The 16,843-nt window shown below is 36.0% G+C and overlaps 1 protein-coding gene across 1 annotated transcript in view; it reads left to right on the top strand.

The window, feature by feature from the left end:
* Positions 1-16,607, top strand: part of nhlrc2 (NHL repeat containing 2) — a 63,855-nt gene extending 47,248 nt beyond the window's left edge. The window contains 5 exon segments of the mRNA XM_052027868.1: positions 9,169-9,291; positions 10,022-10,231; positions 11,999-12,209; positions 13,897-13,971; positions 13,974-16,607. Of these exon segments, the coding sequence (XP_051883828.1) occupies positions 9,169-9,291; positions 10,022-10,231; positions 11,999-12,209; positions 13,897-13,971; positions 13,974-14,167 (813 nt within the window). The 3' untranslated portion in view covers positions 14,168-16,607.
* The last annotated feature ends 236 nt before the right edge of the window (positions 16,608-16,843 follow it).

Genomic DNA, 16,843 nt, shown 5'->3' with positions numbered 1-16,843 from the left:
GGCTGTTTAACTATGTCGATCAAACATAGGGCCCATTTTGTCATTTCAGGGCAGTACTGTAAAGACAATGAGTTGACTATGCTTTCCGTATTATGCACCAATGGTCCAGTCAAGGAGAAGACCAGCATATAAAATTATGTTCATTTTTGTGGGGCTAGGACAAGTAGAATTGTTCCTCTAGGCTCAGATACAACCTAAACCACCTTTACATTAGGTACCTCTGCTCTCCACACTCCACACCATAACCAAGAACAGACCTATCTTTTACTAGTTTGAAGACAACCAAACCTCTGGGCTGCTAACCCAGGATACATTTCCAGCTACAAGCTGCCAGACATTTTCTAAATCTAAATGGCTGGATCTCCCATTATAGCTGTCACCAATATTTAAAGTCTACTACATAATGTTTATAAAGGCTTTACAAAATTTATATCTGAACTACTCTTTTCTTCTCCAATATTAGCTTGGCAACCTCTCAGCACCAGGCTCATTGTGGGTTTTCCATAAATTATCTTAGATAACCTGAAAGCATTAGGTGTAACCTTAGCATACAGGGATAATCTTAACAGACTGGTTGCTGCCCAAAACTGACAGGACCTGGATATCCATTCCCTTGAAGGATTCAGACAATAAATATACCATTTTTCAAAATTGTTTCGGGCATTTCATTACTCATAAAGGACACTGTTAAACAGGGCCCTTCTGTGAATTGCCATAATAATAATCTTCCTTTCCGCTTTATATAGTATATTGTTCTAAACTCATTCCCCTTGCATTTTTTTTAGTCATCAACAGTGATATTGACTGTCTCTGCACACTTACATGCTGAAGAATTTGCATGTCTACCCATATTTGGACAATTGGCTAATCAGAGCTTGTTGTCAGGAAGCTGCATATGTATGTATCTAAGCTCTATGTACAAAAATGCTGCATCACACAGTGTGTCTTCCATTAGAATGTTAAAAAACAATTAATGTTTTGATCTGATGGATTGATCTGTATACTTTTAATAGTTTATATCATTATTTCAAGTTCATTATCATTCTTGAAACAAGATGTAAAGAAAGGTTATACTTCATACATTAACAATTCTTTGTCATAGTACTAATTATTCATAACTGCCAGCTTTCAGATTGCTTAAGGCATATATTTTTTTCCCCATCAGAGCACTTCAGGGTCACAATATTCAAATGTTTCACCTCCGAGAAATGTGTATAACTTTTTGGTCTGATGTCAGCAGCTACATTTTACCATTTAATATATATTTTATAACACCACCCTCCATCTGAATTGTTTGTCAAGTGATCAGTGCTATGTTCCCTATTGTTGCGTTAAAGGCATTAGGTTCTTCTTTTACATTCAAGATACAATCTGTGAGTTACACTGCCACTATAGCCTTACCTCGTATCTTTATCTCAAGATGAAATATGTTAATTTATGCAGAGCCCAGATTGGAGCCTGGGACTGTGATCTACTTATGTAGTACATTTCCCTTCAATAAATCAATTTCATTTGAATCTCAACAAATGATAACATAGTTGTGAAGCCTGTAAGTGAGGAGATCTAACTCTGGTTAATTCTAGAAAAGTTCTCAGAATTCATCAAGGCACAATAGTCTTGACAGGTAGATTATGGATAAGATGGAGTACTAAAGGTGTGAAATTCTTTATGCACATGGTCTTCCATCATCTTCAGTAATTGGGGGGCTCTTTGGCAGCCTAAGTAACTAAGAGGTTGCAACAAAAGAAGTGCCTGGATTTGCAGTTATTATAATGGGAATGCAGGGAACACTCCGTGTCGTTAGACTTGAAGTTGAGATCAGCTTCTTCGGAAATACACATGTAATCAAACACAGGAAACCAGAAGTAGGTGTCAATGATTCACTGCCTAAAGATTCTCAAAATTCACCAATTTATGCTAGAAAAAACATAAATCCATTTACAGGATAAATTGGCAAATTTTGAGAACTTTTAGGTATTAGAAACAAATATTGTAAAATATCCTACAAATGTTGTGTTTTGTTGCATGAGATACAAGTAGTTTTGAATGCCATAGTAAGCTACTGGCCTGGATTTTGTGATAAGCAGAGAATCAATAGCACTCACCTTCAGTTTTGAAGAAAGCTGCCTACAAAAGTCTAGAGATCTTTTGGGGTCAACATTTCCCTTTTTCTGACATCAGTTTCTGTCAGATGTCAAAACAAAGGGACCCATGGCACTTAGCACCCCTAATGTAATCAAACTAACAGAGCAGCCAAAGTATAACATTTTCAGGATATTTTACAGCTGGAATAGTTTGCTTAAAAAAAATGAAATTTTAGTCATTTTGACTAAATTCCCCTTATCATGCTGGAGTAGTCTGCAAAGATGGAGCTAGTGGGAGTAGGATGAGTCACTGACAGCAACTTTGGGATTTCCACATTAAATTACATTTGAGGGGAAATCCCAAAGTTGCTGTCAATTTCAAGTGTAATGGCAGCATACACCAACAGCTTCATCATAATTCACCTGTAAAGTCTGGGCCATATTTACTAGGTAAGAACTCCTCTGAATGAAAATGTTCTGTATGTGTTGTAATTGCCTCAGATAAATATTAAAAATTCTATTATATTTTAAAATATGTTTACTATATTTCAACTTCTTCAAAAGTTTCATGTATATATCCTGTCTTTGTTTTGCTTCCTGTCAAGTTATGGAAAGTAAACCAGCTTGTTACTTCCAGATTTTGCTGGCATGGGTAGTACAGAACCTAACAGCAACAGACACAAAGAGGAAAAGGGGTTTGCTAGATCTTTGCGAGCAGCTTTCTTCAAAGTCAACAGTAAACACTGTTGTTTCAACCACCTAACTACAAATCATGACCCATATTTCTCTAGAGGTAGTTTTATGGTAGCTTTCCTTTCCCTGAAATTATTTTGATTTTATAAACCCTGAAAGGCAAATAAAAAATATATTATTTATAATGCTTTAAACATTCATCCTTATTAGATGTTCCAAAGTAAATGACTGACCAAACAAGGCAAAATAACTAAGGTTCCTCAGTCTGGTGCTATAACTGTTAGATGAAGCAAATAACCTTATTTTAATTAACTGAAAAAATAATAACTTATGAGAAAATTTGAAGTTTCCAAAGTTAAATAAAGTCCTCTCATGCAATATGTTGAAACCATGACTAAGTTCATGATTGTGGTGGCGTTGATCTATAAATGAGACTGGGCATTTTACTTTCATCCATTTTGTTTATTTCCTTAGTGGAGAATCCATTTGGAGAAAATAAAAATTTAATGACTTTTATTGTTCATCCTTCCACTTATCCATTAATTCTTTCTTGGTATTGGAATTTGGCAATGCGCATCAGTGTCAAATGTATTAGACTAATAAATTAGTAACTAACATCTTGTGCTTCAAGTGATCACATTACTTGACTTTATTTAGTAGCAAGGATGTATGAACTACACATAAGTAAGGTTGGAGTTTGTCGAGATTATGCATAGTTTAGCTGTTTCTGTGATTACAGTAAGCGCAAGTAATAGCAGATCTGGCTAAGTGTGTCTCTAAATTTCAGCAGTTGTTTGAGATTCTGCTTTTAAAAATCACAGGTGAGTCAGGGTAAAATGGTAATTATTCCAGTCAATTTGCTATATATAAAAAAAGAATTGGCTAATTGGCCCATCAGATCTATGCTGATGTTATTTTTCACTTGAGGTTATCAAATTTAATCTCTCTGTCCAACCTACTATCTATTCACTTGAATGTTCAAGCACAACCTAATTACAGAAGGGTAGTAGAGACAGAAGCAGTAGGGCCATTCAGCCCCTCATACCATTTCAGCCCCTCTGCTATTCACTAAGACCACATGGTACCTTTTACCTCAGCACCACTTTCCTACATTAATTCCATAACTTTTAATAACCTAAAAATCTGTGTATCTCTGTCCTGAATATACTGAGCAATATATAGTCCAATTGGGTAGTGAAAATCAAAGATTCACTACATTCAAGGAGACAAAATTTCTCCTTATTTGAGATTGTGACCTTTGGTTCAAGCATCATTCCATGTCTGCCCTGTAAATCTTTGTAAGAATTTCATACATTTGAGATCACCTCACATTTTTTCTAAATTACGAGAATATAAGTCTTGCCTACATGATCTCTCCTCATATGACAAATCCACCAGCCCTGGAATCCATCCGTGAACCTTACAACACTCACCCTATAGCAAAAATGCCCTCCTTTAGGAAGACCAGATTTGTACTCAGTAGTCCTGTTGCCATTGCAAAAGGGCAAAATACAATTGGAGTAAACATCTCTACTCTAAATGTCCTCTCAGTCCGCCGCTATTTAGTTTATTTCCAGCCCTATTTATATGATTCACTAGAATACTTGTCCCAGACTGATTAAAGTGAAACCTATCCAATGGAGCAGCTTCCCCTTTTCCAGTACAGGCAACCAGTAGTCCATGAATTGAAACCCATTTCTTTCATTCAATTCTCTAATCTTATTTTCCCATGACGATTTGCATTTGGCTCAAATAACAATTCAGTAATTATTATCTCTGTGGTTCTGCTTTTTAATTTGGACTTTAGCTTCTCATGTTCTTTCTGCAGAACTTCTTCTGTGTCATAACACTGTCAATAGTTCCCACATCAACATGACAACCAGTTCTTTCCCCTCCTACTTCAAATTCCTCTCTAGCCCTGAGGAGTAGTCTTTAATCCTGGCACCAGGCAGGCAGCCAATACACTCTTCAGTGTGCTCATGACTGCAGAGAACAGTATCTTCTGAACTTAACTGTCCTCTAATGCCACTGTATTTTTCATTTCCCCAACTTGATTGGCTCCTTGTGTCATAGTGCCTTGGTCAGTTCATTCATCGGCCTTGCAGTTTCTGCACTCATCCAAATAAGCTGCAAGAACCTGGAGCCTATTGTACATGTCCAAGGGCTGAGGTTGCTGCAACACAACCTTCTGGTTTCCCATACCTGTCTCACTTGCAGTCACACCCTCCTGCTCCCACACCTGTCTCACTTTCAATCACACCTTCCTGCTCCCCTTGGCTGATCATTTCTATAATACTTAATCTAAGGGGTGTGACAATCTCCAGTGCAAAGTTTTTCGATAACTGTCCCCTTCTCTGATCCATTGCAATCTTATACTCTAGCTCATCAGTTCTGAACTGAAGTTCTTTGAGCTGCAATCACTTACAACAGGTATGCTAACTATGGATCCCAATAGTTTCCATCAACTCGCACACACTTTAGCTGAAGCACATCACCAAGCCTAAAATAACCTTTGCTTAATTTGATTAATCTCTTTACTTCTGTTACTGATGCCTCCTACTCATCAAAAACTGCACTCCAAGGACACTATACTAAAAATACATTGTGCTTTCCACAAGATTATTTTCCTGGGTACCATTACCTTTGAGTCACCTGATTTCAATTTACTAGTACTAGTTGGCTACCCATTCAAATGGAGGGCTAAAATCCACTTGTTTAACACCTTGTATCACTGTAATTTAAAACTACAGAGGTAAGAGAATTTAATGGTTGAACAAATACATTTTTAAGTGAAAATAAAATCACGTTTTAGTCACCGAAGTCCACACACTGGCACTGCGCTAATAACCTTCAAAGAGTTTACAGACTCCACCCATGACAGGGAATTCCATGTCCATGCACCCACTCCAGAAACAGTTTTTTTTTAAAAAGGCCTTTGCAAAGTCTTAAGTATACTATGGATCTCTTTTTTTAAAAAGTAGTTCAAGCATTTTGTGATGTGTTAATCACAGAAATACAAGGTTCAGAAGTTACTACTCGTGTTATCCACCTCCTCTGGGTACAATGATGGAGTCTTGCCCGTTACAATCAACACAAGATGAGTGATTTGACATCAATCTCCTGCACACTATTGAAAATATTGAATGAAGGTATAATTTTTAATGGTATGATATGACAGCAGGCCAAGTCTTGCTAGCCTGGTCCTTCAACTTCTTGTACTGGGCCCATGCCCATAATTACCCAAATGTGGTCAGCTTAATTTATTAGGCCTCTGCATCCCAGCAGTGTGATCTGAATGATTGGGATTTGGCTCGCACAGTAAGGAGGGCCCTGCCCCTGAAATGCCCTGGCAGTCTTTGAGAATCAGCAAAAGTTAGGAGTGGAGGCTTTGCCAGTTGTAAAAGTTGCCTATCAATTTTTAAGACCAATATGTTTTTGACATTCAGAGACATTTTAGAAATGATTTACAGTAGAATAAATAGTTTCTCAATAATTATGTAGTTAACCAAAGTACATAAAAAGTTATAAATAGTTAACAGCATTACAGCATAGCAAGATAATTTTTTAATAAAAAAGTTAAGTCCCCTATACCTCCTAGTGTTTTCTTCTACAATTCCCATTGAAATTACTGGGATCTCAGACTGTGTGCCACATCTGACCCTGTGCAGGATACAAGAGGCAAATCCCAGCAAGGCTTAGCCCCTCCATTTAACTCCACGTGTAGCCAGTGCCCAATCAGATTGACACATAGAGCCTTTTTGGACTTCAATATCAGAATTTGATTTTTCCAGTCAGAACCAGCAGCAGATGTTGATGTGATCTGACCCATTATTACCATTGATAATTCTCTCTGGCCCTGATCAACTAACTTTATTTATGCAAGTTGTTGCTCCATTGGAATAGAGACTAAACCTTTTAATGGTTTACACATGTTAACTTTAGTTATAGAGTTTGTTTATATTTCAACTTCTACCTTAATCCCATGTGTTTGTTGTCTTAATCCTTATTTAATTTTCTGTAAAAGTGTTTAAGAAATTAAGTATGGTTGGCAGATTTTATTTCCTGGTGTGCTATCTAAGAATTATTTAATCCAATTAGCTGCTCAGCTTGCTTAATAGCATCAGTGTTGCTGGATGCTACAGATCCCCTATAAAAAGCCACAGTTCCAGATTGGTTTAGAAATGGGGACAGTCATAGCATGATCCACCAGTCTTTCTGGGCAGGTTTCAACAAGGTTGTGGGCTTCCCACCATTGAATGGAAAATTTGGGCTAGTTTGTGAATATTAGCTAAATGGTTAAACATGTACATCTACTCAAGATGGTTCCTTTAGAATCCTTAATTATAAAATGACCAAAAAAAAGACGTAAGTATAATAAGTGATTAGTGTTTATTTTCAGTTTTGATATCCATTTCAATTTTGGTCTGTTATGTATTTTAACTATAATACATAGTCATCTTGTAGTTTATAAGTTCCAATATTTCTAACTTATTTATGGCACTATGTGTAAAAATCATACAAGGAACTTTTCAAGTTAATGGTCAGCAATGATCTGAAGATCTTTTAAGATTGAAGCAAGTACCCTTTTAGTGAGCTACCTTAGCCCAAATTGTTTGGAAAACCAAAATCTTATCCGTAAGTAGTCATTTTGCCTTGGTTTCAGGATCGATGCTTGAAATGGCCTGATGTGATTACAATTGCTATCTCATTGCATCTTCTGGAGGTCTTGAATCTTGATTATAGTGAAAAAAGGGAGTTTCACTGATCTTCTTCTATTCTGTCAAGCTAAAGTGGCGTGAAAAATTTATTTTTCAGCATGATTCCATTTAGCACTGTTCCCAGTCATACATCTGGTAATGGTAGATCATTGCTCAGCTGTATTTGAGTTTAATGGACAGAAAATTATGTTAAATATATCACCTAGATAGCAAGCCTGCTAATGCATTCTTAGTGTACAATTTTGTAAGTAAATACTTTTGAAAAGCATTTCCTTCACATGCTTTAAACAAACTATTCATGTAAATGGTCTGATAGTTGAATCCATTTATTTTGTAGCAGTGAAGACAGATAATTTAAAGTAACTCCAGACACCTCATTCTATTTGATATTCCACTTCAGAGCATAATCTGTCCCCAGTTCATTAAAAAGATTGAGGGTAAAAAAAACTGTAACAGAAACCAAACTAAGGAGAGATGGAGGAACTAATTAAAATGCAGGAATACATAGAACAGTACAGCACAATACAGGCCCTTCGGCCCACAATGTTGTGCTGACCTTTAAACTTCGCCTAAGACTAACCCCTTCCTCCCACATATCCCTCTATTTTAAATTCCTCCATATGCTTATCTAGTAATCTCTTGAATTTGACCAATGTACCTGTCTCCACCACCACCCCAGGCAGCGCATTCCATGCCCCAACCACTCTCTGGGTAGAAAACCTTCCTCTGATATCTCCAGTGAACTTCCCACCCATTACTTTGAAGCCATGCCCTCTTGTATTGAGCATTGGTGCCCTGGGAAAGAGGCACTGGCTGTCCACTCTATCTATTCCTCTTAATATTTTGTACACCTCTATCATGTCTCCTCTGATTCTCCTTCTCTGCAAAAAGTAAAGCCCTAGCTCCCTTAGTCTCTCCTCATAATGCATACTCTCTAAACCAGGCAGCATCCAAGTAAATCTCCTCTGCACCCTTTCCAATGTTTCCACATCCTTCCTATTAATGAGGCGACCAGAACTGGACACAGATATATAATTAATTATAATATTTGGATTCACTTCAATTACTTTTATTAGTTTTTGTTATTTTAGGTACAAATATCTGGAGTCATTTGTACACTTCTACACTCTCAGTGGGTGACCCAAGGTTGATCAGAAATTGGCTGTGCTCTTGCCTTTAATAATTTGGCAAGGCACCTCCTATACCCTTCTCCAAATCTATTGACTGACCTGTTGGCATTGCCCCTCAGATAAATATTAGGAAAGGGTAGAGACAAGGAGGAGACAAGCCAATCATTGCTGGCAGTATTAAATGTGCCCTAGAATTACAAGGAGCACAAGTTGTCATCCTCCCTGTACATGAATTAAAAATCTTACCTTTTCAGTAATGATCTCTACACTCAGGCCTGGAAAATCATGAGAAGATCTCACTATTCAGGATTGGCCAGATCCTTAACATTAGTATTAAATCTCTCAATGCCAAATACAAAGAGCCTAAAGTCCACTTTACACTATTTGAAAAATAGGCAAACTAATTACTGCTTAAGATGCTTTTCAGGCAATCTTGTTGGACGTGCAAAACAGATACAACTAGATCCGATTTCTATCCTAAAAATCATTTCAACAATTGAAAACTATTTATAATAAAGTAAAGCATGTTTTGTTAATTTTCAGAATCTGTTTGCTTTTGGAGATCTTGATGGTATTGGAATCAATGCAAAGTTGCAGCATCCCCTTGGAGTAGCTTGGAATGAAAAACGGAATCTACTGTATGTTGCAGATTCCTACAATCACAAGGCATGTCTTTACTGTCAATCAATTTATTTTCTTTCAATTATTTACTTTGGGTGATGGTAGGTATAATGAAGTGGTTTAGGATAAAATGTATTTGCAGCTCACAAGTATGAATAATACTGGTATTGTATCAAAATATTTTCTTTGAAATATAAACTTACATCTTTGTATATATGATGAAGATAAGGTTAAATAAGGTCTCTTTCTGTAGTGTATGCTTTCATTGATTTAAATATATATGTATATCTAATATGAAATCTGAATTTATAGCAAGCACTTCAGAAACAATAGGGCTGTAAGTCTGGCATCAAAATAGAAAGGAAATGAAAACTGCAGATTCATGAGTCTCTATGATTAATAAGCTCTAGGGGCTTCAGACCCTGTTAACAAACTTACCAAGAGTTGCCTATCTTTAAGTGACTGTGTATGATGGGGAAGACCTTGGATTAATGACCTCTTCAAATTGAAGGATCAAAAAGGCCTTTTGATCATTCAACATACACCAGTGTCCTATAGATATTCACAAGTTGTTACAGATAACTCGTTTTATAATAGCATGTATGCTTTATCATGAATGTCAAGGGACACAGCAATACACATACTTTTTACAGGATTATCAAACTAATAAGTTCCTTATGAAAAAATGTAAATAGTTTTTATGTTCTAATTGTGATTACCTAAATGTTTCCTTTTATGGGGCATTCAAATATATATTTACTTATTTTCTATTCAGATCAAAGTAATAGATCCAAAAACAAAACAATGTACTACAGTAGCAGGAACTGGTAAAGCCAGCAATGTAATTGGTCCTGACTTCAACCAAGCTACTTTTAATGAGCCAGGAGATGTGTGTGTTGGTGAAAATGGGAATGTCCTCTATGTAGCTGATACCAACAATCACCAAGTTAAAGTGCTGGATTTGGAAATGAAGACAGTCTCTGTGGTAAGTTACATTTTTCACCAGAGGCAAGTTAAGTTTCTGACCCAAATTACTTTACATCTTGCATCAAATTCAGAAATGTTTTTTGTAGGCAAAGGATGTTTTGAGGATGTGGTAGGCTCAAAGTGACACAGCTACGATGCATCCTGCGTGTAGAGGAAAGGATGATCCAACAACTACTCTTCCAAGATACCCTATTGTGGAAAAAATTCTAATGGGAAAGGGAGTGTTCTGAATACAGTGTAATATATTACCTTGTTTTACCTTGTTGTACATGAACTTTTTTATTCTTTGTATAAAATCTAATCTGTGCTTTTGAATTTTACGTAATTATTCATTATCAAATTTAGCCCTTTATTACTATAGATTGGCTGTAATCTCCAGTTCATGATTTCTGCTTTTTCTAGTAGAGCTGTCAAAAAAGTAAAACAAAATAGTTGTGTTTTTAAAAAAATAGTTATGAGTTATCCAGAGCTTTACATTCACTGTTAAGCAATGAGAAACTGCCAATATTTTTCAATGATCCAAAGAAAGAAGTTTTACCTTTTGCTTTTCATTGGTTAGTGGTAAATACTTTGCCTTTCACTCTAGTGATGTAGCTGTCTTTGTCTTAAGTGGCTTTTTAAATAATTTATCTAGAATATCTAGTTTGCATCTTGCATCCATCACACTCTGGGCATGTACCCTTCATTCAAATCTTGTTGCTAATGCAAATCCTGATATTCTTCAGCCTGCTGATTGTACTGTATAAAATATCATTTGTAATACAAAGATTTTAAAGGCTTATATAATTTTCAAAAAAAATATTTTGACATCCATGGAAATATCTATCTTCTGCTGAAATTGTCTCTCACCTCTTGATGCCTTGTGGTTTCAATTTGCCTTCTACTCCCTTCAATGCTCTGCATTGTCAGCAAAAGCATGCAACTAATTCCTTAGATGCACCCCTAGTCATTCCAGGTCTGACTCTGTGCTCATCTTGTATTCTTCAATCCTCCAGCCTGCCCTAAAGCCACCTCCCAACTTGTTACTCACTCCTCACTTTAGATCGCTAACTCCTGACCCTACACAGACCTGGTGTCAGTCCTCTGTTAGAGAAGGAATTTGTAGAGCCCTTAACCACCTGGCCTTAAAAGTCGTGGTTCCAGTCTTCTAGTTTCACCGGAGGTGAAATGTGGCCAACATTAATTCTCCTTAAAATATCATACCCAGTTTCACCACAGTAATGCCATGCCATTGCTTCAGGTCATTTATTGCCTCAGCCATCAGACAAAAGTATTTACTCAGTGACATTATTTACCTCTGGAATTTCTCTTCCTTTCCCCACACTATCAAGATTCTAAACATGGATGTATTTCATCATGCAGCCATACATATGTCCCAACACACTCCCTCTCTCCAAACCCAGACTTTATCCTAAACCAGATTATTACTATTTCTTCTAATCAGCCTCCTCTGATTCCCAGTCTAGGGCATGAAATTTTCCAGTTTCCAATCCTGCATACAGTTCTTAATCCCTTCTGCATGTTCCTTTCACATTTAATTCACCAACACCCACCTCTTTCCCCACACACCTTACCTCACTGACCCCTTCTGTTCCAGGCTTTCACAATTCTATCAATATCAAAACCTTTGGCACACCATAAATCAGTTTTCTACACAAACAACCAAATGCTGAATTTAAAGTTAAATTACCCTAAAAACTAGACTATAAACTCCCGAGAGGTCATTGTGGTGGTTGTAATTTTTATTATTTTCATTCTTCTATAGCTGCCAATCACTTTTACTGATGCTGTAGATTCTTCCCTACCTATAAAACCAAAGAAAGGTTCTAGGTTGCCCAAATCTGCTGCTTCAGTGCAAAAGTCTCCATTAGTTGTAAGACCAGCTCAGACATTGCAGTTTCATCTGAAAATTGAACTTCCAGAAGGAGCAAAACTCACAGAGGGCGCACCAAGTTTCTGGGCTCTCTGGGCAGAAGGTAATGTTTTAAATGTTGTTATTGTAGTATGTCATAATCATTTGTACCACATAATCAAACTAACTACAACAATTATTTTGCAAATAAGCAATCCTAAATATACCAAATATGGCTGTTTGTTACAATGTGAAATAGTGCATTTGATAATTTCTAGGCATAATGGATTATAAGGGTGTAATTAGATACATAATTTCTGTCTAAAATTTCAGGAGGGTTTGTAAGCCCCTTAAGAGAATGAGCTTATCATTCACTTTGACAAAAATTACTCAAACTCATCTATTTTTGTCTCCTTTCAAGTATTTTGCATATATAAAATAATGTCTGTATTTAGTACTGGTATGCAAGCCAGACATAAACAGAAGCATTTTATCCCTCATTGGAACAAAATTGTCTCCATTATCAGAACCATTCTATTTCAAGTGATTGAAGTAGGTTTATACACACCTTCTTTAATGAAAAGGAATTGGGTTCTCCCACAGCAGTGTTATCCATATCAACATTAGCATGTAACCAGGGCACTTAGTATTTCATGGTACCAGAATATCTACCCCAGTTATCAAGTATTCTGAAAATGTCCAGAAATACCTTGGATTCTATAGAGTACCACAGATGGCAGAAAGTTTTTCTTGGGAAAGTGAAACATTATTCTTTAATGTCCATTGGTGATTAGAACAGAATAGCAGTCTAGGATCTTTTGTAAACTAAAATACTGCAGATGATGAAAATTTGAAATAAAAATAGAACAGTAAAACTCAGCAGGTCAGGCAGCATCTGTGGAAAGAGAAACAGAGCTAACATTTCAAGTCAAAGATTGTTCATCAGAACTGGCAAAGAGAGTCTTAAGTTGCAGAGAAGGGAGAGGGTGAATAGTACGTAGGAAATATTTCTGTTAGTGCAAGGCCAAGGTTACCCTATAGCTACCAGAGTCATCTGGTTAACAGATTTAATAAAGGCAGTTTGAGAGAGAGAGACAGAGACAGAGAGAGCAAGGGAGAAAATAGACGAAGTGTCATGTGAAGCCGTGAAATGCAGTTCAGAGCTGCTGCTGAAACCTGAAACCAAAAAAAGAAATTCTGGAAATACCCTGAAGATCAGGCAGTGTTTGTGAAAAGAGAAAAGATGAGATGGATAACCTAACTGACCTATAACCTGGTCAGTTCTGATGCAAACATCTATCTGCAATATATAATCAATTTATCGGTTTCCACAGATACTGCCAAATTATGTTTTTATTTATTATCAGTTCTGTTTTCAAGCTGCAATCACCTGTTGATACTCTTCTGTTTAAAACAAAATTCTGTAATCCTAGCTTAGATTTTCTTTTTGTAGTGCTGCAGTTCAACACTACAGCCTGAATAATGGAACTAATGTAAAAAAAAATGGAGGTAGAAAATGAATGAAGCAAAGGAATGAAAGAGACTTTAATATCCTAAAATCCTAGAATTTGAAATTGTATAGGCAAGTGAAGGGAGAGCCAGAACAAGTCGACCAACAAATAGAACTTAGTGCACATTTTGGAGTCTGGTCTTCATTGGGGCAACAGTAGTGATTAATGAGGAATAATTTTTATTATGAATACTTTGGTCCATCTTATAATATTGGTTAAATTATATATCACCTTTAAGTGTGACCTTGTAATTATATATCACCTTTAATTTATATTTATGCTTTTAAAAAAAATTTACAGGGCACGAGTGGCTCTTTGTGGGCCAGAAGATCACTGGAGAAATTGTTAATCTTGAGGATGAACCTGAATCATCTTTGTGGTTCCTGCTCGAGTACAGACAAATGAACTTGTGTTATCAGTAGATGTGTGCCTCTATTTTTGTAGTAAAAATGACAATAATTGTCAAATGAAAGGAATCTCATTTAAACAACCATTACAATTCTCCAGCACTTGTCAAGAAAACCATTTCAAAAGTGGACCTTCCCTTCAGCATTTAAATAAAAACAGTTAACGGCTTAGAAATTTCACTCCAGGTAAATAAAGAATTAAAAACAAATTGATGTTTAGGTCTGACCCATCAGAATAGCTGAGTAAATTTTAATATTGATATAATGGGTTAATAAAAAGAACACCTATCTCTGTCAACATGAGTTTGAAAATCTTGACATGACTTAGAGCAGCCTAAATTCAGTTGGGAGAGGCCTACTGTTGTAAAAATCCCAGCTTACATTATTTGGCATTGAAACTAACAGTATTATATCTGTGACAAAGAAAGTTAATCCAGATATGGAAATAGTGATTGATCTTTTGCAGTTGCAATTATGACTCATTTTGGGAAAAATCAAGGAAGCTTTATTCTGCACCTTGCTGTACTGCACCAGACCTAAGAATGTTTTATTATGGAAACCTTGCCTGAAATGAGAAAATGCTGAATTCACAAACATTAATCTCACTTACTTTGCCAAGCATAATATTCAATTAAAGAAAGTTTTTGCCTTCTTCAATAATAATTTAAAAAATATATCTGGTTATTTCTGCAAATTGTAACTGAAAGTTTCTTGTTAAAACACTTTCTATAGTGGTAGTATTCAGGTAAAACCACAAGGAAAAATCATGTAACCAAAGTTTTATCAAATACATGAAAGAGCTTTGTGCAAGTCTTGGCTCAGCTTCAATATTTTACTAATCATCAGTAAAAATTAGTTGCAGCAGTGAGAAACCTTTGTGGCATCTCACAGTCACAATCAGTGTAATTTTATTTTTAAAATACAAACAGATGTGACTTAGAAGCAGAGTACTAAAGTGCCATATAAAATTGTGAATGTGGTAAAAGGTTTACAGATGCAGGAGTATGCATTTTTAATTTGTATCTATTGAAGCTTCTATCAAAGTACCAGATGAATTGGATGAAAAAGTCATAAATGTATGATTTAAATAAGGTATATTAATATATAAAGAGTTTCTAAATTTACACACAGAACTTAACTGATGAGGAAAAGCAAAACCATTTGGAGTTCCGATAAGACTTTATAATGATAGACGTTATTTTAAAGTCTGGACTATAAAATAATTTGGTGTCATTAAACCCAGCTCTCTTGACAGCATGGAATTAATCTTGTTACTTTCTCAGGATTGACATATTACCAAGTAAAACCAAAGAAAGTTAAACCTTTTATATTTACTTCTCCCTTGTGTTTACGCATTTCTGAAGATTAGTAAAATATTCCCAATTTACTTTAGGGAGGTATAGCAAAGCTTTGTATTTCTTAAGATACACATGCCCTTATATAAATGTATAGAATTCTTTCTAGAGAACAGTTTTGCACCAGCAATAAAGTCAAAACCCTTCTGTGCAAATTGGAAATTGTTTTGTCACAAGTGTGCAAAGTCATTTGGAGTAAATTTATTTCTGGTCACAAGCTACATTTTCAGTTCTGTGATTGCATGTGTGGGGAACATTTGATGCTTTATGACAAATGTATTTTCTTATTTATAATCAAACTGCTTTGAACAGTATGCTAATTTAAAATTTTATACATCAACTTTTACCTGCTAAATACAGCATGAATTAAACATAACTATCTAACAACATAAAAATAGTAGGAAGTTCAGTCCTTCAAACCTGCTTCACCATTCTTCCCTCAACTCCAGCTGTAATCTCTTAATCACCTAATATCCAGATATCTATCAATCTTTGCCTTGAATAGATTGGTGCAGCTCCAGGGATTTGGGTTTGGCCTGACCTTGGGTGCTGTCTGTGTGCAGTTTTCACATTCTCCCCAGGACCATGTAGGTTTACCCCAGATGCTCCAGTTTCCTCCCACATCCCAAAGAAATGTGTTAGGTTAATTGTCTTCTGTAAAGACCCCATTGCATGGATTAATGGCAAATAGAATCAAAGGGGAGTCAATGGTCATGTGAAAGAGAGAAGATGACTTACAAAGAATTGAGAGTGGGAATGGGACTCTCCTGGAAGCAAATTCTCCTCAGTCTCTGCTCGTATGGCAATCTCATAATCCCAAAAATCAGTAAAAGGAACCTTCATGTTACTCCCTCCAAGCCAAGTACAATGAAACCTCAGTAACCTGGTGTGCTCGATGCTTTAGTGGTACTGGACTGGCAGGTTTTCTGGATCATTGGATATTATTTCTATTAATTCCCCAACACACTTGTAATTCTTATTTTTTTTTAAATGTTACATGATATTAAATAAATTTTCCCATGAACCAGTTAAGTTTAATGGGAGCATGGATACTGGAGCCAGAGAGTGGGAAGGGATTGCAGGATCCAGGGTCCCAGTGAGTGGAAAAGAAGCATGGGAACATCACCTGGTGAGTTGGATGCTGAACCATTGGGATTCCTGGATAGTCAGATAGCAGATTATTAAGATTTTACTACACGTACTTCCTTGAATAAATGAACCAAAACTGTTCAGAGTATTCTAAGTAAAGCCTCTTTAATTTCCTATGTAATTGCAGTAAAGCTTAACAGAAGTGTTAATTTCACAGGAAGTATTTTTACTGATTGTAAGAATTTAAATCTTAAATGGGATATAAAGAATCACGTAAGCTAACACATCTTATACTTCTGTACATGAAAATTTTGAAAATTTGGAAACTAAAATATATTGGATATTGGAAATAGCAAATAAGACATTCAACATTTCCGTTTTTTAACAACCAGACAG

The sequence above is a fragment of the Pristis pectinata genome, chromosome 12 (assembly GCF_009764475.1).
Source record: "Pristis pectinata isolate sPriPec2 chromosome 12, sPriPec2.1.pri, whole genome shotgun sequence".
NCBI lineage: Eukaryota > Metazoa > Chordata > Chondrichthyes > Rhinopristiformes > Pristidae > Pristis > Pristis pectinata.
Note: the sequence above shows the minus strand (reverse complement) of the source record. Positions and strands in the feature narration are given on the sequence as shown.